Source organism: Oryx dammah, unplaced genomic scaffold (genome assembly GCF_014754425.2).
Source record: "Oryx dammah isolate SB20612 unplaced genomic scaffold, SCBI_Odam_1.1 HiC_scaffold_1, whole genome shotgun sequence".
In the NCBI taxonomy this organism is placed as follows: domain Eukaryota; kingdom Metazoa; phylum Chordata; class Mammalia; order Artiodactyla; family Bovidae; genus Oryx; species Oryx dammah.
The window spans coordinates 60,786,754-60,813,662 of NW_024070185.1; the positions used below are offsets into that span (position 1 = coordinate 60,786,754).

The following is a 26,909-nucleotide window of genomic DNA, read 5'->3' on the forward strand; positions in this document are numbered from 1 at the left end:
GAGGAACTAAGGAACCTCCTGATGAGAGTGAAAGAGGAGAGTGAAAAAGCTGGCTTAAAACTCAACATTCAAAAAGCTATGATCATGGCATCCGGTCCCTTCACTTAATGGCAGATAGATGGGGAAAGAATGGAAACAGTGGCAGATTTTCTCTTCTTGAGCTTCAAAATCACTGTAGATGGTGACTGCAGCCATAAAATTAAAAGACACTTACTCCTTAGAAGGAAAGCTGTGACAAACCAAGACAGTGTATTAAAAAACAGGGACATCACTTTAGGGTTTTCTAGGTGGTGCGGTGGTAACAAATCTGCCTGCCAGTGCAGGAGACACAGGAGACGTGGGTTCAATCCCTGGGTCAGAAAGATCCCCTGAGGAAAAAGTGGCAGCCTAATCAGTGACCTTGCCTGAAGATTCCCATGGGCGTGGGAGCCTGGTGGGCTACAGTTCATGGGGTTACCAAGAGTTGGACTTGGCTGAGCTCGTGCTTTGCTGACAAAGGTCCATATATCAAAGCTGTGGTTTTTCCAGGAGTCACGTGTGGATGTGAGGGAGTTGGTCCATAAAGAAGACTGAGTGCTGAAGAATTGATAACTTTCGAATTGTGGTGCTGGAGAACTTGAGAATCGGACTGCATGGAGATCAAACCAGTCAATCCTAAAGGAAATCAACCCTGAATATTCATTGGAAAGACTGTTATTGAAACTGAAGCTCCAATACTTTTAGGAGTTCTTATCATTAGTCATCTTCCTTCCTTCCTTTCTTACACCTGTAAGACACACAAGTCTTTGTTTTATTCAGCACTGTATAGCACTCCTTGAACTGCAAGGAGATCCACACTAAATATTCATGGAAGAACTGATGCTGAAGCTGAAGCTCCAATACTTTGGCCACCTGATGCAGAGAGCTGACTCATTGGAAAAGACCCTGATGCTGGGAAAGACTGAAGGCAAAGGCAAGAGAAGGGGACAACAGAGGATGAGATGGTCGGAGCCACTCCAGCACATTGTGAAGGACATGGAAGCCTGGCGTGCTGCAGTCTATAGGTCTATAGGGTTGCAAAGAGTTGCACATGACTGAATAACTGAACATATGTTTGGGGGCAAAAAATGAGGAAACTAAAGTCTAATTATTGAATTTTTCATTAAACTTATTCAGTTCAAAATTACTAACTTCCAAGATTATATTTTATGCATTACTGATATTAAAATATCCTTTTATGCAACAATGGTAATTTTTTTCAGTGACCTTATTGACAAAATTTTTAAACTTATCTCTCACTTTATTTTATTTTTTATGAATATAGTTTTAAACCTGGTCAGCTCAGAGATTCTTCTGAAAGTCTTAACCAATCATATTACTTTCTTGCTTAAAACCCTTCAGGGTGGACTGGTATGGTCTACAGCAATATAATCCCACTGGGGTTTTAAATCCATATGTACATTATGTACTTTCTATACTAAATATCTTAGGTTTTTTCCCTAAAATTTTCAAATGTATGAAGATGCTTTTATGATGATAATCAGTTTAAAAAGTTTGACTTTCCATTAGCCTTTGCCATTTTGTATTTTTTAAAATCATATAATTCCTATCAAATGTGGAAGTCTTTGAAATACTTCTACTTTTAAAAGCCTCATCAGTAAATTTAAAACTATAAGGGGAAAAATGGATTTGATAATATAATTAAAATTTTTATATAGCAAAAACTATAAATCACATTTAAAGATAGAAACATATGTAAAACATTCAACATGCTATATTTCAAAAACTGAAGTATATTATCCTTATTATAAACAGATTTTATAACTCAATAAATAATATTACAAGAGGGAAATCAGTAAGGAATACGGAAGAGCAATTCCCAGAAGAAATATAATCTTCCAATTAATATGAAAAAAAAGTTTAACTTTACTAAGAATAAACATTTCAGCTTAAAACAAGATGATATTTTTTTCCTTGCACTTAACAGAATTAAGGTATAACTTGTGTGGGAAGGGTTTGAAGAAACAGACACTATTCTAACTGCTTGTGGAACTAGCTATTAGTATGTTCTTCTGAGGACAATTTGGCTATTTATATTCAAAAGCCTTACATTTAAAAAGTCCCTTTTTACTTAGCAATACATTTTTCTGCAAATGTATTTAGAAAAATAACTAGGAATGTGGTTAATGTTTGACTGTTAGGATGTTCATCATAGTGTTTTGAATAGTAGTAAATTGGCAGCAATCTAAACATCCAGCAATTTGCAAGTTAGTTTAAAAAAGAGAAAAGATTATGATTCATTCATAGTGAATGCTATTCAGCCATTAAAAATTATTTTGTCAATAAATAATGACATGTAAAATATTTATAAAATAATATTAAGCATGAGATACATGAATTAAGCTAAATATCAATTTCAGTGGTTATTTTTGGTAGTGGATTTTTCCCATTTAAAAAATACTTTTAATGGATATGTATTTATAATTAAGAAATAGTTACTGGGAATCACTATAGAATGATTCCATGATTTATGCTCTACTTGTCTCTAGTTTTCCACACACAGCACATCTAACTGCTGTTGCCTCAGAGTACACCATCCCTGTGCATACCTTTATACCTTTGCTTACCCCGTGCCCTTAGGGAGTTCCTACTCATTTTTTAAAAAAACAAGTTCAGATGATTCCACCATGAAACATTTCCTAACTGTCCTCTTTTCTTTGCTTGCTCAACATATTTATTTTGTATAGCTATATATTTTAATACCTTCTCCACTAGGTAGTGAAGTGCTCATTCATTTAATAAATATTTGTGAATTGGTGAGTAGAAATGTGTGTGTTGGGTACTACAAGATCTAACCATGAGTTATGCACACAGGTTTGCCTGCCTTCAAGGAGTTTATACCCTTTTAAAGTTATTCCTTACACTGTAACAGTAAGTGTTGTGATAGAAGTATAGAGTGCTTTGGGAAATTAGAAGATCAGTAAATCTGGCCCAGACTGGATATAGAAAGAGGTCTTCCTAGAAGGGCTAATTATTGAGTATTAAAAAGGAAATAAGTGTTAGCCAGGTCAAGAAATCGGGAGAATGTGGTTTCAGGTAGCAGAAACAGCCTGTACAAAAGCCTGGAATTTTAAAAATTGTTTCAGGAAGGCCATGATCGTGCTTGTGGATATTGATTTCTGATAGAAAATAATTCTATATAATTTTATCTTGGAGGAATTCTTTTCTTGAGAGATAAGGTAGTTACATACAATAGTATATGTTAGAGAAAGCATCCTAATATTGAATTAAGCAGAAATTGAAATGTGATAGGTTATAATTTTTAAATATTTGTAAATATATTCCCACTGATTGAGAACTTAGTATAAAATAATTAAAATCTGAATTATAGAGTATTTTAATTGTTGTGTTTTTGTTTTTATTGAAGTATAATTGATTTACAATGTTGTGTTTTCTGGGGTACAGCAAATGATTCAGTTATATATATTCATTTCATATTCTCTCCATAATGGTTTATTATAACATATTTAATATACAGTGGAATCTTATTGTTTATCTGTGTTATAAATAATAGTTTGTATCTCCTAATCCCAAACTCCTAATTTATCCACCCCGCTTTCCCCTTATGTAACCATAAGTTTGTTTTCGTGGGCTGTGAGTCTGTTTGTTTTGTGAATAAGTTGATTTGTATATCGTCGTTTGGATTCCCCATTATGAGTGATATCATATGTTATCTTCATTTAGTATGATAATCTCTAAGTCCATCCATGTTTGCAAATGGCGTTATTTCATTCTTTTTTATGGCTGAGTAGTATTCCTTTATATATATATATATATATATATATTATCACATCCTCTTTATTCATTCATCTGTCCATGGACATCTAGGTTGCTTCTCTGTCTTGGCTATTATAATAATGCTGCTATGAACATTGGGGTACATATATTTTTTTTGAATTAGAGTTTTTCTGATATATGCCCAGGAATGGGATTGCTGGATCATACGACAATTCTGTTTTTAGTTTCTTAAGGAACCTCCTCCATACTGTTTTCCATAGTGCTTATACCAGTTTACATTCCCACCAACATTGTAGAAGGGTTCCCTTTTCTTTACACACTCTCCAGCATTAATTATTTGTATACTTTTTAATGATGGCCATCCTGACTGGTGTAAGGGGATACCACATTGTAGTTTTGAATTGCATTTCTCTGTTAATTAGCATTGTAGAACATCTTTTCATGTGCCTATTGGCTATCTTTCTGGAGTTAAAAATAACTCCAGAAAGAATGAAGGGATGGAGTCCAAGCAAAAACAATACCCAGCTGTGGATGTGACTGGTGATAGAAGCAAGATCCAATGCTGTAAAGAGCAATATTGCATAGGAACCTGGAATGTCAGGTCCATGAATCAAGGCAAATTGGAAGTGGTCAAATAGTAGATGGCAAGAGTGAACGTCGATATTCTAGGAATCAGCGAACTAAAATGGACTGGAATGGGTGAATTAACTCAGATGACTATTATATCTACTACTGCAGGCAGGAATCCTTTAGAAGAAATGGAATAGCCATCGTGGTCAACAAAAGAGTCTGAAATGCAGTACTTGGATGCAATCTCAAAAACGACAGAATGATCTCTGTTCGTTTCCAAGGCAAACCATTCAGTATCACAGTAATCCAAGTCTATGCCCCCACCAGTAATGCTGAAGAAGCTGAAGTTGAACAGTTCTATGAAGACCTACAAGACCTTTTAGAACTAACACGAAAAAAGGATATCCTTTTCATTATAGGGGACTGGAATGCAAAAGTAGGAAGTCAAGAAATACCTGGAGTAACAGGCCAATTTGGCCTTGGAATGCGGAGTGAAGCAGGGCAAAGACTAATAGAGTTTTGCCAAGAAAATGCACTGGTCACAGCAAACACCCTCTTCCAACAATACAAAAGAAGACTCTACACTTGGACATCACCAGATGGTCAACACCGACATCAGACTGATTATATTCTTTGCAGCCAAAGATGGAGAAGCTCTATAAAGTCAACAGAAACAAGACCAGGAGCTGACTGTGGCTCAGATCATGAACTCCTTATTGCCAAATTCAGACTTAAATTGAAGAAAGTAGGGAAGACCACTAGACCATTCAGGTATGACCTAAATCAAATCCCTTATGATTATACAGGGGAAGTGAGAAATATATTTAAGAGACTAGATCTGATAGATAGAGTGCCTGATGAATTACGGATGGAGGTTCATGACATTGTACAGGAGACAGGGATCAAGACCATCCCCATGGAAAAGAAATGCAAAAAAGCAAAATGGCTGTCTGGGGAGGCCTTACAAATAGCTGTGAAAAGAAGAGAAGTGAAAAGCAAAGGAGAAAAAGAAAGATATAAACATTAGAATGCAGAGTTCCAAAGAATAGCAAGAAGAGATAAGAAAGCCTTCCTCATTGATCAATGCAAAGAAATAGAGGAAAAGAACAGAATGGGAAAGACTAGAGATCTCTTCAAGAAAATTAGAGATACCAAGGGAACATTTCATGCAAAGATGGGCTCGATAAAGGACAGAAATAGTATGGACCTAACAGAAACAGAAGATATTAACAAGAGGTGGCAAGAACACACAGAAGAACTGTACAAAAAAGATCTTCACGACCAAGATAATCACGATGGTATGATCACTCACCTAGAGCCAGACATCTTGGAATGTGAAGTCAAGTGGGCCTTAGAAAGCATCACTACAAACAAAGCTAGTGGAGGAGATGGCATTCCAATTGAGCTATTTCAAATCCTGAAAGATGATGCTGTGAAAGTGTTGCACTCAATATGCCAGCAAATTTGGAAAACTCAGCAGTGGCCACAGGACTGGAAAAAGTCAGTTTTCATTCCAATCCCAAAGAAAGGCAATGCCAAAGAATGCTCAAACTACCGCACAATTGCACTCATCTCACATGCTAGTAAATTGATTCTCAAAATTCTCCAAGCCAGGCTTCAGCAATATGTGAACCGTGAACTTCCTGATGTTCAAGCTGGTTTTAGAAAAGGCAGAGGAACCAGAGATCAAATTGCCAATATCTGCTGGATCATGGAAAAAGCAAGAGAGTTCCAGAAAAACATCTATTTCTGCTTTATTGACTATGCCAAAGCCTTTGACTGTGTGGATCACAATAAACTGTGGAAAATTCTGAAAGAGATGGGAATACCAGACCACCTGTGCTGCCTCTTGAGAAATCTGTATGCAGGTCAGGAAGCAACAGTTAGAACTGGACATGGAACAACAGACTGGTTCCAAATATGACAAGGAGTACATCAAGGCTGTATATTGTCACCCTGCTTATTTAACTTCTATGCAGAGTACATCATGAGAAACGCTAGACTGGAAGAAGCACAAGCTGGAATCAAGATTGTCGGGAGAAATATCAATAACCTCAGATATGCAGATGACACCACCCTTATAGCAGAAATTAAAGAGGAACTAAAAGGCCTCTTGATGAAAGTGAAAGTGGAAAGTGAAAAAGTTGGCTTAAAGCTCAACATTCAGAAAACGAAGATCATGGCATCTGGTCCCATCACTTCATGGGAAATAGATGGGGAAATAGTAGAAACAGTGTCAGACTTTGTTTTTTGGGGCTCCAAAATCACTGCAGATGGTGATTGCAGCCATGAAATTAAAAGACGCTTACTCCTTGGAAGAAAAGTTATGACCAACCTAGATAGCATGTTTAAAAGCAGAGAGATTACTTTGCCGACAAAGGTCCATCTAGTCAAGGGTATGGTTTTTCCAGTAGTCATGTATGGATGTGAGAGTTGGACTGTGAAGACAGCTGAGCTCCAAAGTATTGATGCTTTTGAACTGTGGTGTTGGGGAAGACTCTTGAGAGTCCCTTGGACTGCAAGAAGATCCAACCAGTCCATTCTGAAGGAGATCAACCCTGGGATTTCTTTGGAAGGAATGATGCTAAAGCTGAAACTCCAGTACTTTGGCCACCTCATGCGAAGAGTTGACTCATTGGAAAAGACTCTGATGCTGGGAGGGATTGGGGGCAGGAGGAGAAGGGGACAACAGAGGATGAGATGGGTGGATGGCATCACTGACTCGATGGACGTGAGTCTGAGTGAACTCTGGGAGTTGGTGATAGACAGGGAGGCCTGGGGTGCTGTGATTCATGGGGTCACAAAGAGTCGGACATGAATGAACGACTGAGCTGAACTGAACTGAACTGAACTGGCTATCTAGATGTTTTCTTTGGAGAAATGTCTATATAGGTCTTCTGCCCATTTTTTGATTGTTTTTTTGTTATTAAGTTGTACAAGCTTTTGTAAATTTTGGAAATTAAGCCCTTGGAGGTCACATTTGCAAGTACTTTCTCCCAATCTGTAGGTTGTCTTTTTGTTTGATTTATGGTTTTCTTTGCTATGCAAAAGCTTATAAGTTTGCATAAGTGCCATTTATCTATTTTGTCTTTCATTTCTATTGCCTTAGAAAACTGTTAATTATTTTGTAATCTTGACTGATGCTAATAAAATGTCACTAAATGAGATTATTTGGGGGATGCATTTGAAATAATGGGCTTCCCTGATGGCTCAGATGGTAAAAAATCTGCTTGCAGTGCAGGAGACCTGGATTTGATCCCTAGGTTGGGAAAATACCTTGGAGAAGGGAATGGCCACCCACTCCAGTTTAATAGATTAAAAATAATGGCATGTTTTCCCTTCTTTTTGGTGAACGAAAGATTTTAAAAATTCTGTAGTGCTTTACAATTTTAAGGGCTTTCCTAGTGGTTCAGCTGGTAAAGAATCCACCTGCAATGTGGGAGACCTGGGTTCGGTCCCTGGAGAAGGGAAGATCCCCTGGAGAAGGGAACAGGTACCCACTTCAGTATTCTGGTCTGGAGAATCCCATGGCCTGTATAGTCCATGGGGTCACAGAGAGTCAGACTCGACTGAGCAACTTTCACTTTTACTTTACAAATTTAAAAAGTTTCTCATAGATGATTTCATATAATCCCGTAATAACCCTCCCCTTTCCCCTTCCTATCCCTCTTCTGCCCCTCCTTGCTTCCCTCTTCGCACTGCAGGTAACCACTAGTTTATTCTCTGTATCCGTTCATCTGCTTCTTTTTTGTTTTATTCACTAATTTGTTGTAGTTTTTAGATTCCACTTATAAATGATATCATATAGTATTTGTCTTTCTCTGTCTGACTTATTTCCCTTAGCATAATGCCCTCCAAGTCCATCCATTTTGCTGCAGATAAAATTTCATTCCTTTTTGTGTCTGAGTAGTATTCCATATATATATGCCACATCTTCTTTATCCATTCATCTGTTGATAGACACATGGGTTATTTTCATACCACAGCAATTTTAAATAATGCTGCTGTGCACATTGGAGTGCATATATATTTTTGAATTTTTTTTTCAAATATATATCCAGGAGTAGAATTGCTGGGTCACATGGGTCTAATTTAGTTTTTTGAGAAACCTCTGTTTTCCACAATGCCTGTATCCATACATTCCCATGAGCAGTGTATGAGGGTTCCTTTTTCTCCACATTTATACCAACATTTGATATCTGTGTTCTTTTTGATGATAGCCATTCTGACAGGTGTGAGGTGATACCTCATGGTGATTTTTAACTTTTATGTTTCTCTGATTATTATTAATATTGAGCATCTTTTCATGTACCTGTTGGCCTTCTGCATTTCAACTTTGGAAAAACGTCTGTTTTCCTCTGCCCATATTTTAACTGGGTTGTTTGTTTTTTTGATGTTGAGTTGTGTAAGCTGTTTATATATATTTTGGATATTAACCCTTTAACAGTCATATCATTTGCAGTAACTTCTCCCATTCAGTAGGTTTTCTTTTCAAACGATTTTGTCAGTAATTTCCTTTACTATACAAAAGTCTACATTTAAAAAATTTTTTATTAATTTAATAATGTGGTTCACAAATTATACATAGCCATAAAATTATTTTGAAATATATATAATCACTAAGGGACAACATCTTCCAACCCTAAGTCCTTTTTTCATTTAAAAAACAATTTTTATTTTATATTAGACTATAGTTGATTTACAATATTGTATTAGTTTCAGGTATACAGCAGAGTAGTTTAGGTTTTTATATATAAATAGTTAAGTGTATGTATGTATGTGTGTGTGTGTGTGTGTGTGTGTGTGTGTATATATATATATATATATATGTATGTATGTATGTATGTATGTATATATAGGTCCTTGTTGATTATCCAAACTCCTACCCTCTTTCCCCTTTGGTAACCATAAGCTTGTTTTCTAAGGCTGTGAGTCTATTTCTGTTTTGTAAATAAGTTCCTTTATATCATTTTTCTAAAATTCCACACATATAAATGACATTATATTGTATTTGTCTTTTTCTGCCTGATTTATTTCACTTAGTATGATAATCTCTAGGGCTTCTCAGGTGGGATAGTGGTAAAGAATCTGCCTGCCAATGCAGGAGACGCAAGATACACAGGTTCAATCCTTGGGTCAGGAATATCCCCTGGAGTAGGAAATGGCAACCCACTCCAGTATTCTTGCTTAGAAAATTCCATGTATAGAGGAGCCTGGTGGGCTACAATCCATGGGATTGCAGAGAGCTGGATACAACTGAGCACGCGTGCACGATACTGTCTAGGACCATTCATGTTGCTCCAAGTGGTATTATTTCATTCTTTTTTAAAATATATATTTCTTAATATTTGTATTTTTCTGTGCATCTATTTTTTAAACTGAATTCTAGAGTATTTCATTCTTTTTTTATAGCTGAGTAAGATTCCATTATATATATGTACCACATCTTTTTTTTGGATGTATAATTGATTTATACAATGTTGTAATTTCTGCTGTATAGGTGACCCAGTTATATACATATATACATTCTTTTTTTATGTTCTTTTCCATTATGTTTTATCCCAACAGATTAGATGTAGTTCCCTGTGATATACAGGGTATACAGGTAGGACCTTGTTGTTTATCCATTCTAAATATATTAGTTTGCATACACTAACCCCAAACTCCCAGTCCATCGTTCTTCTGCCCAACACCCCCACCCCTTGGCAATCACAAGTCTTGGCAATCACTCTGTGTCTGTGAGTCTGTTTCTATTCTGTAGATAGGTTCATTCGGAGAAGGCGATGGCACCCCACTCCAGTACTCTTGCCTGGAAAAAGAGGAGCCTGGTAGGCTGCATCCATGGGGTCGCTAAGAGTCGGACACGATTGAGCGACTTCACTTTCACTTTTCACTTTCATGCATTGGAGAAGGACATGGCAACCCACTCCAGTGTTCTTGTCTGGAGAATCCCAGGGACGGGGGAGCCTGGTGGGCTGCCGTCTATGGGGTCGCACAGAGTCGGACACCACTGAAGTGACTTAGCAGCAGCAGCAGCAGCAGCAGTGCCATATTTTAGATTCCACGTGTAAGTGATATCATGTGTTATTTCTCTTTCTGACACTTCACTTAGTGTAATAATGTCTGGTTGCATTCATGGTGCCTGCTAATGGCATCATTTCTTTCCTTTTTATGGCTGAGTAGTATTCCATTATATTGGATTGGCCAGATGAACTTTTTGGCCAACCTGTATATATATATCTTCTTTATCCATTCATCAGTCACTGGACATTTAGGTTGCTTCCATGTCTTAGCTGTTGTAAATAGTGCTACAGTGAACATTGGGGTGCATGTCCCAAATATTTTCAAAGTATGGTTTTTTCCTGGATATATGCCCAGGGGTGGGACTGCTGGATCATATAGCAGTTATGTTTTTAGACTTTTAAGGAACCTCCATAATGTACCCCATAGTGACTGTACCAGTTTACATTCACAGCAACAGTGTAGGAGAGTTCCCTTTTTCCCCACATCCACTCTAGCGTTTTTTGTTTGTAGACTTTTTGTTGACGGCCATTCTGATTGGTACCTCATTGTAGCTTTGATTTGCATTTCTCTAATAATTAGCAATGTCCAGCATGTCACACAGAGTTGGATACGACTGAAACAACTTAGCAGCAGCAGCATGTTTTTCAAAATATTAGCATCTTTTCATGTGCTATCTGGCCATTGGTATGACCTCTTCGGAATAATGTCTAGATTTTTGCTCATTTTTTTGATTGGGTTGTTGTTTTGATTTTGAGCTGTGTGAGCTGTTTGTATATTTTGGGGATTAATCCCTTGTTGGTCAAATATTTTCTCTCATTTTGTGGGTTGTCTTTTCATTTGGTTTATGGTTGCCTTTGTTGTGCAAAAGCTTTTAAGTTTACTTAAATCCTATTTATTTTTGTTTCCTCTGCTTTAGGAGATAGATTTTTAAAAAATGCTGTGTTTTATTTCAAACAGTGTTCTGCCTTATGTTTTCCTCTAGGAGTTGTATAGTATCTGGTCTTAGATTTAGGTCATTAATCCATTTTGAATTTATTTTTGTATATGGTGTTAGAGAATGTTCAGATTTCATTCTCTTACATGTCTAGTTTTCCAGCACTACTTATTGAAGAAATTGTCTTTTCTCTGTTGTATATTCTTGCCTCTTTCTCATAGATTAATTGACCATAGGTGTGTGGGTTTATTTCTGGGCTCTGCATCCTGTTCCATTGATCTGTGTGTGTTTTTGTGCCAGTACTATAATGCTTTGATTATTGTAGCTTGGTAGTATATTGTAGCCCTCAGACTTGAGGGCTTCCTTGGTGGCTCAGATGGTAAAGAATCTGCCTGCAATGCAGACGACCTAAGTTCAATCCCTGGATTGGGAAGATCCCTTGGAGGAGAGCATAGCAACCCACCGGTATTCTTGTATTGAGAAGCCCCATGGACATAGGAGCCCGGCGGGCTACAGTCCATGAGGTTGCAAAGAGTCAGACACGAGGAGTAAGAGACTATACAGCACAGTATAGTCTGAAGTCAGAGAGCATGATTCTTCCACCTCTGTTCTTTCTCAAGATTATTTTGGCTATTTGGAGTCTGTGTTTCCATACAAATTTTAAAATTATTTGTTCTAGTTCTGTGAAAAATGCCATTGGTATCTTGATAGGGATTGCATTCAATCTGTAGACTGCCTGGGGCAGTATGGTTATTTTAACAATAATAGTAGGTCTTCTATCCCAAGGACACATATCTTTCTGTGTCATCTTCTCATCTTCAGTTTCTTGCATCAGTGTATTATAGTTTTCTAAGTATAGGTCTTTTATCTCCTTTGACATGATGGTAAATGGAATTGTTTCCTTAATTTCTCTTTCTGATAGTTCATTGTTAGCATATAGAACTGCAACAGATTTCTGTATATTTTGTATCCTGCAACTTTACCAAATTTGTTGATGTGTTCTAATAGTTTTCTGTGGTATCTTTAGGATTTTCTGTTAAGTAGTATCATGTCATCTGCAAGCAGTAAGTTCTACTTTTTCCTTTCCTATTTGGAGTCCTTTTATTTCTTTTTCATCTCTAATTGCTATGGATAGGACTTCAGAATGGACATCCTTGTTTTGTTTCTGATCTTAATGCATTATTGACTGGGGGATTTTTGCAGAAATTAATGCCTATGGCTGGCAGTTTGTTATGTAAATGAATATTGAAATGTCTCTGGTAAATAATTTTGGGGTAATAAAAGACATATTGATATGTCTCTGATTGATAATGTGGTAAAAGGAAATGCCCTCAGCTTTTCACCATTGAGTATGATGTTAACTATGATATTAAACCAGATTCCCTCTATACCTGCTTTCTGGAGAGTTTTTAATCATACATGGATGCTGAACTTTATCAAAAGCTTTGTTTGCATTATGTTGAGATGATCATATGGTGTTTATTCTTCAATTTCTTAAGGTGGTTTATCACACTCATTGATTTGTGGATATTGAAAAATCTTTGCATCCCTGGGATAAAGTCCAACTTGATCATGTTGTATGATCCTCTTCATATTGTTGGATTTAGTTTGCTAATATTTTGTTGAGGATTTTTGCATCTTTGTTTATCAGTGATACTGGCCTGTAATTACTATGTGCATAGAATGAGTTTGAGAGTGTTCCTTCCTCTGCAATTTTTTAGAACAGTTTGAGAAGGATAGATTTTAACTCTTCCCTAAATGTTTGGTAGAATTCACCTGTGAAGCCATTTGGTCCTGGACTTCTGTTTGTGGGGAGTTTTTATTTTTATTTTTAAATTTTAAAATATTTATTAATTTATTTACTTGGCTGTGCCATGTGGCTTTCAGGATCTTAGTTCCCCATCCAGGGATGGAACCTGGCCCTCAGCAGTGAAAGCAGAGTTCTAACTACTGGGTCATTAGGGAATTCCCTGTGAGGACTTTTAAAATTACTAATTGAATTTTATTACTGATAATTGATCTGTTCGTATTTTCTGTTTCTTCCTGGTTTAATCTTGGTTCAAGATAGTACCTTTTTAAGAATTTTTCTATTCCTTCTTTGTTGTCCTAGAAGCGAGATTATTTGGGGGAATGCCTTTGAATTAATTGGGCTTCCCTGGTGGCTCAATTGGTAAAGAATCTGCCTGCAATGCAGGAGACCCAGGTTCGATCCCTGGGTCAGGAAGATCCCCTGGAGAAGGGAATGACAACCCTCTCCAGTATTCTTGCCTGGAGAATTTCATGGACAGAGGACCCTGTGGGCTGTAGTCCATGAGGTCACAAAGAATAGGACACAACTGAGTGACTAAACACTTTGACTTCGAATTGATAAAAATTTTGTATATGTAAATATATTTTAAAGAGAAATGTACACAAAATAGAAAGCGATGTTATTTGTAGCAAAGTAAATATTTGTCATAATTTTGAACACTTTATGCTTAACATGTTTCACCTGCAGTTAAGTATTCAAAATCTCCTTTGTCTCCTATTGTCTCTTAGCATTTGTGTTTCCTATACAGATTGTAAAATTTGTTTTCTCTGGCATTGTTCTCTAAACACCTACCTCTATTTCTGGTTTTCAATAAAATAATTTAACACAAGTAGATAAAATTACAACATGGTCCTCATTAACTCCTAGTATCCTCTGGTTATGTAAAGTATACTTACTACTATTATATATTAGAATCACTGGGTTTGTACAGTAAGTTTGTAGTCCTTTTTTGGTTTGTTTTCTTGATTAGGTAACATAGCAGTTTTCTTTAATAAGAGATTAAATAAACCAGTTTTTCTTTTCTGCTTTGTAGATTTCTTGATAACCGGCTGTTTGCCACCTGTTCTGATGACACTACAATAGCCCTATGGGATCTGAGAAAACTGAACACGAAAGTATGCACTTTACATGGTCACACTAGCTGGGTGAAGAACATCGAATATGATACTAATACAAGACTCTTAGTAACGTCAGGATTTGATGGAAATGTCATTATTTGGGACACCAACAGGTTTGTGAACAGGAGACTATGTTAGGATTATGAACAACAAAAAAATGTTTTTAAAATGGTAAAAAAAAAACCAAAACTCGGTGTTCTGTCTTAGCTCTCATGTTTCTTTAGAAGAAAGAAACTGGCTTTGGGAAAAACAGTCAGAAAGTGATTCTGTCTTTAGTTCCTTGCACTTAGTCATATATCATAACTAAAAAACTTGGAGAAAATTATGTAGAAAAAAGACCAAATACTTGGTACTTGAGACCAAGTACCAGATACTTAACCAAGACCAAGTTAATGATGAAAACTGGTTTATAAGGTGAGTTTCCTGAATTTAAGGAAAAATATTTTGTTTTTTCCTTTGTGGAACTGAAATGTTTTCCTTTGATCCTTCAATTCTAAATCTATTTTGTAAATTTTGAAGTTTGTTTTCATGCATTAAAAGAGTAGTTTCTCAGTTAGAATGGTACTGATGTTAGGGGAATGTTTAGAAATAATGTGTAGTGCAGTTTTAGTTGTCACTACAGGAGAAGAGAAGAGGATTTCTACTCGCATTTAGTCAGCAGAGATCAGAGTTTGTAAACATCCTGCAGTGCATGGGATAGTTTGCACAGTGGACCAGTCATCCCATCTAAACTGTCACTAATGTCTGTGTTGTGAAACACTTCAATAGAATATCTCCTGATAGAGAACTGAAAGAGTTGAAGTTTGGGAAATAATTATAAGTTTCTGAAATATTCCTTAGAGCTCATATGTAAAACTAGGGGAATATTCTTAAAGATTTCTAGTTATGCATAGTGTTTGAGCCAAGCATAGAGCTACTGATTATCTTTAAGACAAGCATCCTGTTTAAACTTAGAACTAATTACTTTTTAATTTAGAAGATTTTAATGTTATTAATAACCTTGACTTAGTTGGCAGATGTAGAATTCTGCTGCCAAATAGTGAGTACATCCTCTGAAGCAGAGTTTGAACGTGTACAAAAATTGAGTGTGTTCTGGAGTACAAAGTAAGTCTCAACCAGTATCAAAGAATTGTTGTCATACAAATCTTTTCTCTGATCTCAGTATAGTTTAATTAACTACAGGTAAATTAAAATTCCAAGGTTTGGAGACTTATAAACTTACGTCCTAAATAATTGATGGATCAAAGAAAAAAATCATAGTGAAGTCAAAAGATAGACTAAAAATTAATGAACTAAGCATCTTACTCAAAAAACTTGAAAAAGATAAAAAAGTAAATCTGATGAAAGTAGATATATAGAAATGATTAAGATAAAAGCAGAAATTAATGACATAGAAAATGAAAGTACAATAAAGATTTTTTTAAAAGCTTGTTCTTCTCTGGTAAGATACATTAAGGAAAAAAGAGAGATGACACAATCCTAACAATAAGAGACAATAAAAAATACAATATAAAGTAAAATAATAAGGTCACTTTTATGCCAATATACTTGAAAACTTTGATGAAACTGACAGGTTACCCAAAAAAATACACCTTTGCAAAAGTGATCAAGGAAGAAATAGAAAACCTTAAATAGACATTACCAGGATATTTAACCATTATGCACTGGTTTAGCTGAAAATTGTTAAAAGATTGATTTTCTTCCAAAATAACTAATAGATAGTTACTGTCATGAATCATCCTCAGGTGTCATATCCTAGCACCTCTGGGTACCCACAAACCTCTCTGGAGATACCTTCCTCAAGATCTCCCTTTATGATCTAGTAGCCGAAGTCGCTCTTACATAGTAAACTAATTGCAGGATCCAGTTCCAGCACTGAAACTCTGGAACTCAGGATCCAATTCCAGCATCAACTCTGGCTAGTTTTCATGCAGGGTTGGTTATTTAAATATTCTAAACATCACCTCTGCTTTAACTGTTAGAGAAATGAAAAAAAAAAGTCAATTAAAACATAGCTACTAATTAAACAGCAGCATGTCAGTTTTACAGTTCTACCAATATTACAAGAAACAGAACATCCCAATTTTACTAAACTGTGCAGATTGCAGAAAAATGGAATTCTCCTTACCTTAGGTATGAAGCTGGTATGACCTTGATACCTGAATTCAAAATGAAAGTTCAGTCTGTAATATGAATGTAGATGTGAATATTCTAAAAAAAAAAAAGATCCTGTAAGAAATTAATCAAAATAATCATGACCACTTTGGGTTTATTCTAGAAATGAAAAGATGATTTATCAGTAGAAATTCTGTTAGTATAATTCATCCCATTAACAGATTAAATAGATAAATCCTTATGACTGTATCAGCTGAAGAATAAAATTCAACAATCATTCATAATTAAAAGGGACATCATTACCAACCTTACAGAAATTAAAAGGATTAAAAAGGAATACATACTTGGTCGCTCAGTTGTATCCTGCTCTTTGTGACCCTTTGGATTGTAGTCCACCAGGCTCTTCTGTCCATGGGATTTTCCCAGCAAGAATACTAGAGTGCATTGCCATTTCCTCCTCCAGGGGATCTTCCCAACCCAGGGACTGAACCCCTGACTCCTGTGTCTCCTGCACTGTAGGTGGATTCTGCACCCGCTTAGCCATCAGGGAAGTCCCACAAAAGAACACAATGAACAACTTTATGGCAACAAATTAGACAACTTTGATAAATACCGCAGAATCACAAATTATTTAACTCAAGAGCAAACAGAATATCTCTAGACCTATTGACCTATATAGCAAGTAAAGAAATTGTATTGGCAATTTAAAAATCTTCCCACAATGAAAAGCTCAGACTTGTAAGTCTTCACTCATGCAGTTTGGTGAATTTTACCAGACTTTTACAGAATAAATAATATCAATCTTTCACAAAGTCTTACAGAAAATAGAGAGGAAGGGAGAGCACTTACCAACTCATTTTATGAGGCTAGTATTACTCTGATACCAACCCAGACAAACATCATAAGAATAGAAAACTACAGACCAATATCCTTCTCCTGATAATTTGATAAAAATTCTCAACAAAATATTAGCAGATCTAACCTAGCAACATATATAAGGGATTATATGTCACTTGGAATTTATTCCAGGAATATAGATAGGGTTGGTTAAACATCTAAAAATCAATTATTGTAATATATTAATAAAGGTCAAAGCCCATATATATGATCATCCAAAGGCAGAAAAAACACATGACAAAATCCAATACCCATCTGTGATAAAACTAGGAATAAGAAGGAACTTTTTCAACTTGACAAAGGACAGCTATAAAAAGCCTACAGCTCAAATCATACTCGGTGTTGAAAGACTAAAAACACCCCCACTAAGACTGGGAACAAGGCAAGGAAGCCTACTCTCACCACTTTTATACAACATTTTATTGGACATGCACTGAGAGTACATTCAGACAAGAAAAATAACAGGCATTTAGACTGGAAAGAAAGAAGTAAAATTATCTATATATGTATCAGATATGATCTTATATATTAAAAATCTTGAATTCACAAAACTACTAGAACTAATAAGTTTGGCATGGTCATAAAATATATAAGATTCATATATAAAATTATATTTCTGTTCATGAGCAATGAACAGTCAAAAAAAGAATGAAAAGAAAAATTCCACCCATAATAGCATCAAAAAGAATAAAATATAAGATATAAATGAATGTAGAGACCATTTCATGCTCATGGATCTCAATATCGTTAAGATGGCAATTCTCTCAAATTAGTATATAGATTCAGTACAATCCCTATCAACTCTAGCTGCCTTTTTTGGGGGGAAAAATTGTCAAACCAATTCTAAAATTTGTATGGAAATACAAATAACCCAGAATAACCAAAACAATCTTCAAAAGGAAGAATGAATTTGGAAAATTCACACTTCCTGATTAAAGAAATTTCTACAGAGCCATAGTAATCAAGGCAAGGTGGTACTGGCATAGGATAGATATCTAACATAAATCAAGGGAACAAAATTGAGAGTCCAGAATTCAACCCTTATATTTATGATCAGCTGATTTTCAACAAAGGTGCTAAGGTACTTCAGTGGTTCAGGAAAAGATAAGTCTGTTCAACAAATGATATGAGCAACCAGATACCCACATGCAAAGAGATGAATTTAGACCATTATCTCACATCACAGAAATGAATTCAAAATGGATTTCAACCTGAACATAAGAGCTGAAACTATATAACTCTTAGAAGAAAACATGTGAGTGAATTTTCATATAACACCAAACTGATTTTTAAAATTGGCAAAATGGACTTCATTAAAGTTAAAAAGCTTCATACATCAGATTACACTAAGAAAGTGAAAAGAAATATTACAGAATGGGATAGCGTATTTGTAGATTACATTTAGTAAAGGATTTATGTCCAGAATGTATAAAGAACACTTCCAGCTCACTTATATGTATTACAAATAATCCACTTTAAAAATAGATGAGATATTTACATAGACATTTCACCAAGGGCAATATACAAATGATTAATAAGCTCCTGAAGAGATGTATGACATCATTAGTCTTAAAGGAAATGCAAATTAAAACCGAAATAAGATACCACTTCATATTCAATAAGATAGCTTTAACAAAAAAGACAGCAACAAATACTGGCAAGAATATGAAGAAACCAGAATCTCACATATTGCTTGTAGGAAAATAAAATGATCCAGCCAGTTTAGAAAACAGTTTGGCAGCTTCTTAAAATGTTAAACACAAGAGTTGCCATATGATCCAGCAATTCCACTTGTAGGTATCTACCCAAGAGAAATGAATACATATGTTTGCACAAAGAATTCTTATAATAGTATTATTCATAATAGCAGAAGAAAATAGAACCAGTTCAAATACTTATCAACTGGTAAAAGGATGAACAACATGTGATATATTTATACAGTAGAATACTACGTGATAATGAACAAAGTACTGTTAGGTGCTACAGTGTCGAAGAACCCCAGAAAAGTTAAGTGAAAAAGCTAAACCAGAAGACAATATACTGTATGATTCTATTTATATGCAGTGTCAACAACAGGCAGATCTGTAGAGACAGGAAATAGTACTGGTTGCCTGTGGCTGGGAGTCAGAAAGGGAGTAACTACTAATGGGGAAGAGGGATTGTTAAAGTGATGAAAATGTTCTAAAAATTGGGTTATATTGATGACTGCACAACTCGGTAAATTTACTTAAAAAAATCATTTAATTGTACACTTAAAATGAATGAATTTTATGGTATGAAATTACACCATGATAAAACTGTTAAAAACAATCTGTTAATTAACCAGACATAGAAGGAAACCCATTAAAAGTATGCACTAAAAACCTATAGCACATTTTTAAATGGTGAAATTTTAGAAGTTTTCTCTCTAAAATCAGGAAGGAGAACATACTTGCTATTACTATTACTGTTCACTATTGTTTTAGTGTGGAGGGAGGCAGGGTCCTAGTTGGTGCAATAAAATAAATTAGGATTGGAATATATAAGGATTGGAAAAGAAAAAATGAAACAACATTCACAGATGATATGATTGTCTGTATCAGGGGCTGGCAAACTTTCTATAAAGGACTGTGTAATAAATATTTTAGACTTTGTGTGTTCTACTGGGGCTTCCCAGGTGGCACTGGTGGTAAAGAATCTGCCCGCCAAATGCAGGAGACTTAAGAGATGCAGTTGGACCCCTAGGTTGGGAAGATCCTCTGGAGGAGGAAATGGCAACCCACTCCAGTATTCTTGCCTGGAAAATCCCATGGACAGAGCAGCCTGGTGGACTACAGCCTATGAGGTCACAAAGAGTCGGACAAGTGAAGTGACTTAGCATGCATACACGTTCTGTTGTCTCTGAGCAGTCATAGATAATACATGAATGAGTATGGCTGTGTTCCAACAAACTGTCTATATTGAAACAGGCAATGAGAACTTCCCTGGTGGTACAGTGAATAACAATCTGCCTGCCATTGTAGGGGACACAAGTTCAATCCCTGGTCCAGGAAGACTCCACATGCCACAGAGCACCTAAGCCTGTGCGCCACACTACTGAGCCCAAGTGCTGCAACTACTGAAGCCCATGCGCCTGCCGCCTGTGCACTGCGACAGGAAAGGCCACCACAGTGAGAAGCCCTGCTCGCTGCAGCTAGAGAGCCCGTGTGCAGCAGTGAAGACCCAGTGCAGCCAAAAGTAATGACTTAATTAAAAAAAACAGGCAGTAATCCAGATTTGCCCATAGGCCACAGTTTTTAGACACGTGGACTAGATAGAAGACCCTAGAAATTCTACTGACAGATTATTAGAGTTAACTATAATTGTTGATATAAGGTAAAAATATAAAAATCAATAGTGTTCCTATACATCACTTTAAATAATTTAAATTTTTTAAGTAGATAGTTTTAATAATTAAAAAATTTAGCTGGGGACTTCCCTGATGGTCCAGTGGTTAAGACTTCGTGCTTCCAGCATAAGGAGCATAGTAGGTTCAATCCCTGGTCAGGGAACTAAGATACTGTATGCCATGTAGTGTGGCCAAATTAAATAAATAAAATACTCTTAAAAATTTTAGTTGGTACACAGGAATAAATTAGAGCAGAAGATTTGTATAACCATTATGGAGAAAACTAAAATTTTATTTAAGTTATTATAAGACCTGAATAGAGTCTGTGAATGAGAAGATTCCTCTAAAATACAAATTTTAAATGAAGGGTATAAAATCATAAGATGGGGAAACAGAAAAGAAAGCAATGACAATAAAATTTTAGAATCTGGAAAGCAGGAGGATGAGTGGCAACCATCTTAGCAACTTACTTAATAAGTACAAGAAAGCTGAATCCGAAACTAGCAGTGGAAAACGTTAAGAACTTAAGACAGTTTATACAAAATCCTCAAAAATCACAAGAACTGGCAACTCTGGGTACTCTGTAGTAGAAAGGGTAGCTAAAATAAGGATTTAAATAAAAGATATTTAAGAATTTATATCTCTTCCCTTAATCCATACTGCTGGATGATTTACCTCCTATATGTCAGCAGAAATCTTAAATCTTATTCTCTAAAGAGGGTAAAATAGAAATCTCTATATTAAAAGGATGCCAGACACAGTTGAAGGCTTTGAGTACCTGACCAAAATCAGGGGGACTAAATGACCATATGCACACTGAATACTTAATTCAGATATCCTGAGAGTTCTTTCAGCTATTGAACTAAAGATACATTAGAAGTTCCTCCAAAAATGGCTTCTCCCTACTTAGTGAAGCACAAGCCTGCCCTTGCACTCAGAGTTCCCAGTCACCTTTTTAGTTCCCCACTCTTAACTATGAGCAGACAGTCAAAAGATAATCAGACATTTGACAAAAGAGTCTAATATGGCAACCCACTCCAGTACTCTTGGCTGGAAAATCCCATGGATGGAATAGCCTGGTAGGCTATAGTCCATGAAGTCGCAAAGAGTCAGACACGACTGAGCGACTTCACTTTCACTTTTCACTTTCATGCACTGGAGAAGGAAATGGCAACCCACTCCATTATTCTTGCCTGGAGAATCCCAGGGACGGGAGCCTGGTGGGCTGCTGTCTATGGGGTCGCACAGAGTTGGACACGACTGATGTGACTTAGCAGCAGCAGCATAGAGACCTAAACAAACGGGGAGATATTTTGGAAAAAGTAGAGACTACATAAGGAGAAGAAGACTTAAATTTTAGAAAAACCCTCAGATAAGAAAAGACATTGCATGCTTGAAGTGCTGCATGCTGACTGAAGGATGCAACAAGGGGAGAGAAACAGGAGACTTAGAAAGTATTGGTATTGTTCTACTTCTTAACATGGGTGGTGAGTTACAGATGTTCACTTTTCTCTAAACTCCACAAGTACTTTATCTATGTACTTTTCTGTAAGGATGATACATTTCACACTTAAAAATAATTAACAAAAAAGGAAATAAAATGGGGAATAAAAAATATTAGGCAAGGAATAAAAATCTATCCAAAAGATCATGCAGATTTGAAATAAAGCCAAATAGAACTTAAAGAAATTTTAAAAAGTACTGTTAAAATTTATAAAAACAAGTAGCAGAAACAGTTTATATGACAGATTAAGATAGATACTGAAAAATTACCCAGAAGGCAATATATGGAGATGAGGAAATAGCAAACATGAAAGAGCAGTTATAAGACAAGAGTCTCATGGGAATGTTTCAAGTATCTATTTAGAACTCCAAAAGAATTTAGAAATAGGTGAGAGGCAACATTAGAATAATGACAGAAAATCTTCCAGAATATATGAACAATTTGAATCTTAAGACTTAGAAAGTCAAACGAATCTCAGTGAAGATCAATAATAAGAAATCAACATTTACAAACGTCAGAGTGAAACTGCAATACTCCAAAAACAAGGGAAGATTAGTCAAAGGAAAAAAAATGTATCCAAAGTAACAATTCAACTGATAACAGACTTTAACAACAATGGAAGCCAGAACTCAATGAAATATATCTTATTTAAAAAGAAATAACTATCAACCCTTATAGGCTCAGCTGAACCTTTAATCAAAAAGTGAAATAAAGATTTTCAGAGCAATAAAAAGTGAGAGTTTTCCGCAACAAAGTTTTACTTAATATACATGAGAAAGAGAATAATTTTTTTAAAAAAAGTTAAAGAGGTGGAAGAAGGAATGGGGAGCAAAAATTTTTCATCTGTATAAGTCTGAGTATACATTGAGTGTAAATTCTAGTTGGAAGGGCAAAAATATGACTATCACTGAATGTTTATGATAACTAGGTTTTGTTGGTTTGATTTCTTCTGCAGGTGTACAGAAGATGGATGTCCACATAAGAAATTCTTTCACACACGTTTTCTCATGCGGATGAGATTAACACCAGATTGTTCCAAAATGTTGATCTCAACGTCCTCTGGATATCTCTTGATTTTGCATGATCTTGACTTAACCAAGTCTTTAGAAGTAGGCAGCTATCCCATTTTGAGGGCAAGAAGAACAACATCAAGTTCAGGTACGCTTTCCTTTTTTGATTAAAAGAAAGAGTTTTCTAAATAATCTCAGACATGGAGATGGTATATGTTTCTATTTTGAGAATGATAACAGGAAGAAGGGAAGAAAATTAAAAGACATTCTTTGGAAAGCTCAGTGAGAGCTTTTATCCCAAAGTATCTTTGATGTAGTATTAGTTTGTACCTCACAAATGACCTAGGAAGAATAATTTCAAACTCTTAAAAAAAAAATTGTAGCCCTCTGCTAGCCAGAAAATCTTCATCAATGTTTGTAAATCATCATTATCTCAAATATTAGTGATAGCCCAAAATACTGTCAGTCTTAAGTCTTTCTGATAAATTGCCATTTAAAATCCGCTTCAAATGATTGGAATATCTCTCTGTGCATGTGGCCACTTTTGAAGATCTTTGGGAATGCATAGGCCTCATTGTATTGCAGTTGCCTAATTTCGCTGCTGAAAGTAGAAATTTAAGTTTTACCAGCTTATTTGCAAGCAAGAGATTCATTAACATGTAAGTGCAGTCCTTTTAATTTCAGAATTTGTTAGGTTAAACATTAATAATCAAGCTTAGTGAAAAGTAGTGATTTAGGAGATCTAGTTGGCATGTTTTGCTTAAAAACCAAGGTTTTCTGTCTTTTAAAGGTAATTCTGATACTTAATACCATCAAAAGAAATTAGATTAATAAGAAGTCCCCACCGATGTGTGGGGCTACAAGAAAAGTGTGACATAGAGACTGCTGTTTGGAGTAGTACATCAGACTCCCCTATCTGATATTCATTTTATTTTCTCAGATTTCAATGTTATGTTTGTATTGCATTTCAAAGATAGTATTCACATAATTTCAGTAAGCATGATAGACATTGTTGCTATACTTTAAGGAACATCTGTTCGTGTTCTCAGTAATGGGCCTGTTGTTTGGATGTTATTCTAACATAAAACAACAGATTGAGCAGCTCAGTTTTCATTCATGCTGAATTTTCTTATTCCATTTCACTATGGAAATAATGGGGAACCTAAGATGTTGGAGAAGGAAATGGCACCCCACTCCAGTATTCTTGCCTGGAAAATCCCATGGATGGAGGAGCCTGGTAGGCTACAATCCATGGGGTCGCGAAGAGTCAAACACAACTGAGCGACTTCACTTTCACTTTTCAAGATGTTCCTGTGTTTATTTGGTTTTTCATTTTTATTTCACTTAAGGAAGTCATTGGTGTAAAGAGTTTTAGAAAGGGACTAAGCCTTGGAATGGATAGGACATTCCAAAGAAACATCTTGCCTACCTCAATCTTAGTTATTTATAGACCACTTTTAGGTGGGTATGTACTTGCCATGCTTCAGATGAACTTTAAAAATATGATTCAAGTAGACTATTTAAAGGTTGAGATACTACCAGAATTCACTGCTGGAATGTTTTGTATTTTCAAGATCTTACCACTTTGTCAAGTTCGTCAGGTCCTAGAGTTTCTGGTTCACCTTGTCATCACAGTGATTCTAATTCATCTTCTGAGAAACACATGTCACGCACCTCACAAAGAGAAGGTAGGTTAAAAGTTAGATTTCATAATCTTGTATAGAGATGCTAAAATAGCTTTTTTTGGTTTGATTTTAATCTTTAAAAATAAAAGCCAATGGAGAAGAGGTTATTCCTTGCCCCTCAATAATAATTTTCAAAAAGCTAACCAGGGAATTCCGTGGTGGTTCAATGGTTAAGACTCTGCACTTCCACTGCAGGGGGCACGGGTTTCATCCCTCGTCAAGGAACTAAGATCCCATATGTCCCTCATTGTGGCCAAAACACAAACAAAACCCCACAAAGCTAACCAGAGTCTCTAGGTTGAAGATCATGGGCTTAAATTTTTTTTGGAATTTGAATTTTGGTTTTACTTCCTGGATTTAAGTTTGGTCCAGTTTGGAGAGGGAATAGTTGGGAAATACAGACTCCAATTAAGATTGTTACAGAAATTAAATGAGAGAGTGCATCATGCAAAATGTTGGGCTGGATGAATCACAAGCTGGAATCCAGATTGCTCAGATATCAACAGCCTCAGATATGCAGATGATACCAACCTGATGGCAGAAGTTGAAGAGGAACTAAAGAGCCTCTTGATGAAGGTGAAAGAGGAGAGTGAAAAAACTGGCTTAAAACTCAACATTCAGAAAATGAAGATCATGGCATCTGGTCCCATCAGTTAACAGCAAATAGATGGGAAAAAATGGAAACAACGGCAGATTTTATTTTCTTGAGCTCCACAGTCACTGCAGACGAAATTAGAAGATGCTTGCTCCTTAGAATAAAAGCTGACAAACCTAGATAGCGTATTAAAAAGCAGAGACATTACTTTTCCAACAAAGGTCCATATAGTCAAAGCTATGGTTTTTCCAGTAGTGATGTACAGATCTACAGTGATGTGAGTTGGACCATAAAGAAGATTGAGCACCAAAGAATATGCTTTCAAACTGTGGTGCTTGAGAAGACTCTTGAGTCCCTTGGACAGCAAGGAGATGAAACCAGTCAATCTTAAAGGAAATCAAGCCCAAATAGTCACTGGAAGGATTGATGCCTGAAGATGAAGCTCCAATACTTTGGCCACCTGATGTGACAAGCTGACTCACTGGAAAAGTCCCTGATGCTGGGAAAGATTGAGGGCAGGAGGACAAGGGGGTGAAAGAAGATTAGATGGATGGACAGCATCATTGACTCAATGGACATGAGTTTGAACAAACTCTGGGAGAGAGTAAAGGACAGGGAAGCCTGGTGTGCTGCAGTCCCTGGGGTTGCAAAGGGTTAGACACAACTTAGCAACTGAGTAACAACAATGGATCTGATAGTGCTATATAATATATAATATAAAGGGATGATTTATCAGGTGCTTGTGAAGGTCGCCTGGTTCCAGCCCAGTAAGCTTTTTGCTCTGCTGTTTCCTTACCTCAACAATGCCTAGTAGCCTCACAGGGGTTGTGGGATAAAGTGAGCTACAATGTGGCCCCACTTAGCTTTTGCCAGTTTTTCCCCAGCCAATCTGGTAGAACTATCTGGTTAATCTAGCCCATCTACCCCTCAATTGAAATGCTTTCTATCTAGCAAGTTTCACTCACCATCCCTGTCCATACTAACCCACATTTGAGGTCTTAAAACACTTTTTATTTGTTCTCCTCTTGGTGGACTGATGGCTAGATACAGGTTTTGTTTTGTTTTGTAGTTTTGGGTCACCTTTTGGAGATATCTTGTACCTAGAAATTTAGAGGAGAGACTGTACATTAGACTTAAATAATTAAGGTTTTTCCTGGGTGGCCTTACCTGGTAAATGCCTGTTTGATTATTTGATTACTTTGTATGGCTACTTCCAAGAATGGTTTGAGAGTCTTTCCTAACCTAACCTGTTGACTATCCATCATCCGGTCTTCTGGATGTTAAAGACTGTGCTGTCTCATTTTAAGGTTAAATATTCCTCCTCTTAGAGATTTATGCCTGGATATGTAATATTTCTCGTGTGGATTTTTAGGGATGTAGCACAAATAAAAGTAGAGTAACTGATCCAAGTGTAATTAGAGAGGCCCTTGACTCTCCAGTCTTCCTGCCCCATCTCCACTCTGACCCTGTATCGTTCCTCCCTTTAGCCAGCTCTTAAGCAAC

The 26,909-nt window shown here is 36.2% G+C and overlaps 1 protein-coding gene across 1 annotated transcript in view; it reads left to right on the top strand.

Annotated features, from left to right (window-relative positions):
* DCAF10 (DDB1 and CUL4 associated factor 10) overlaps positions 1-26,909 on the top strand; it is a 59,302-nt gene that overhangs the window by 24,392 nt on the left and 8,001 nt on the right. Inside the window, exons 3-5 of the mRNA XM_040225724.1 lie at positions 14,149-14,346; positions 23,072-23,274; positions 24,701-24,814. Coding sequence (XP_040081658.1) covers positions 14,149-14,346; positions 23,072-23,274; positions 24,701-24,814 — 515 coding nt within the window. The remainder of the gene's footprint in view (positions 1-14,148; positions 14,347-23,071; positions 23,275-24,700; positions 24,815-26,909) is intronic.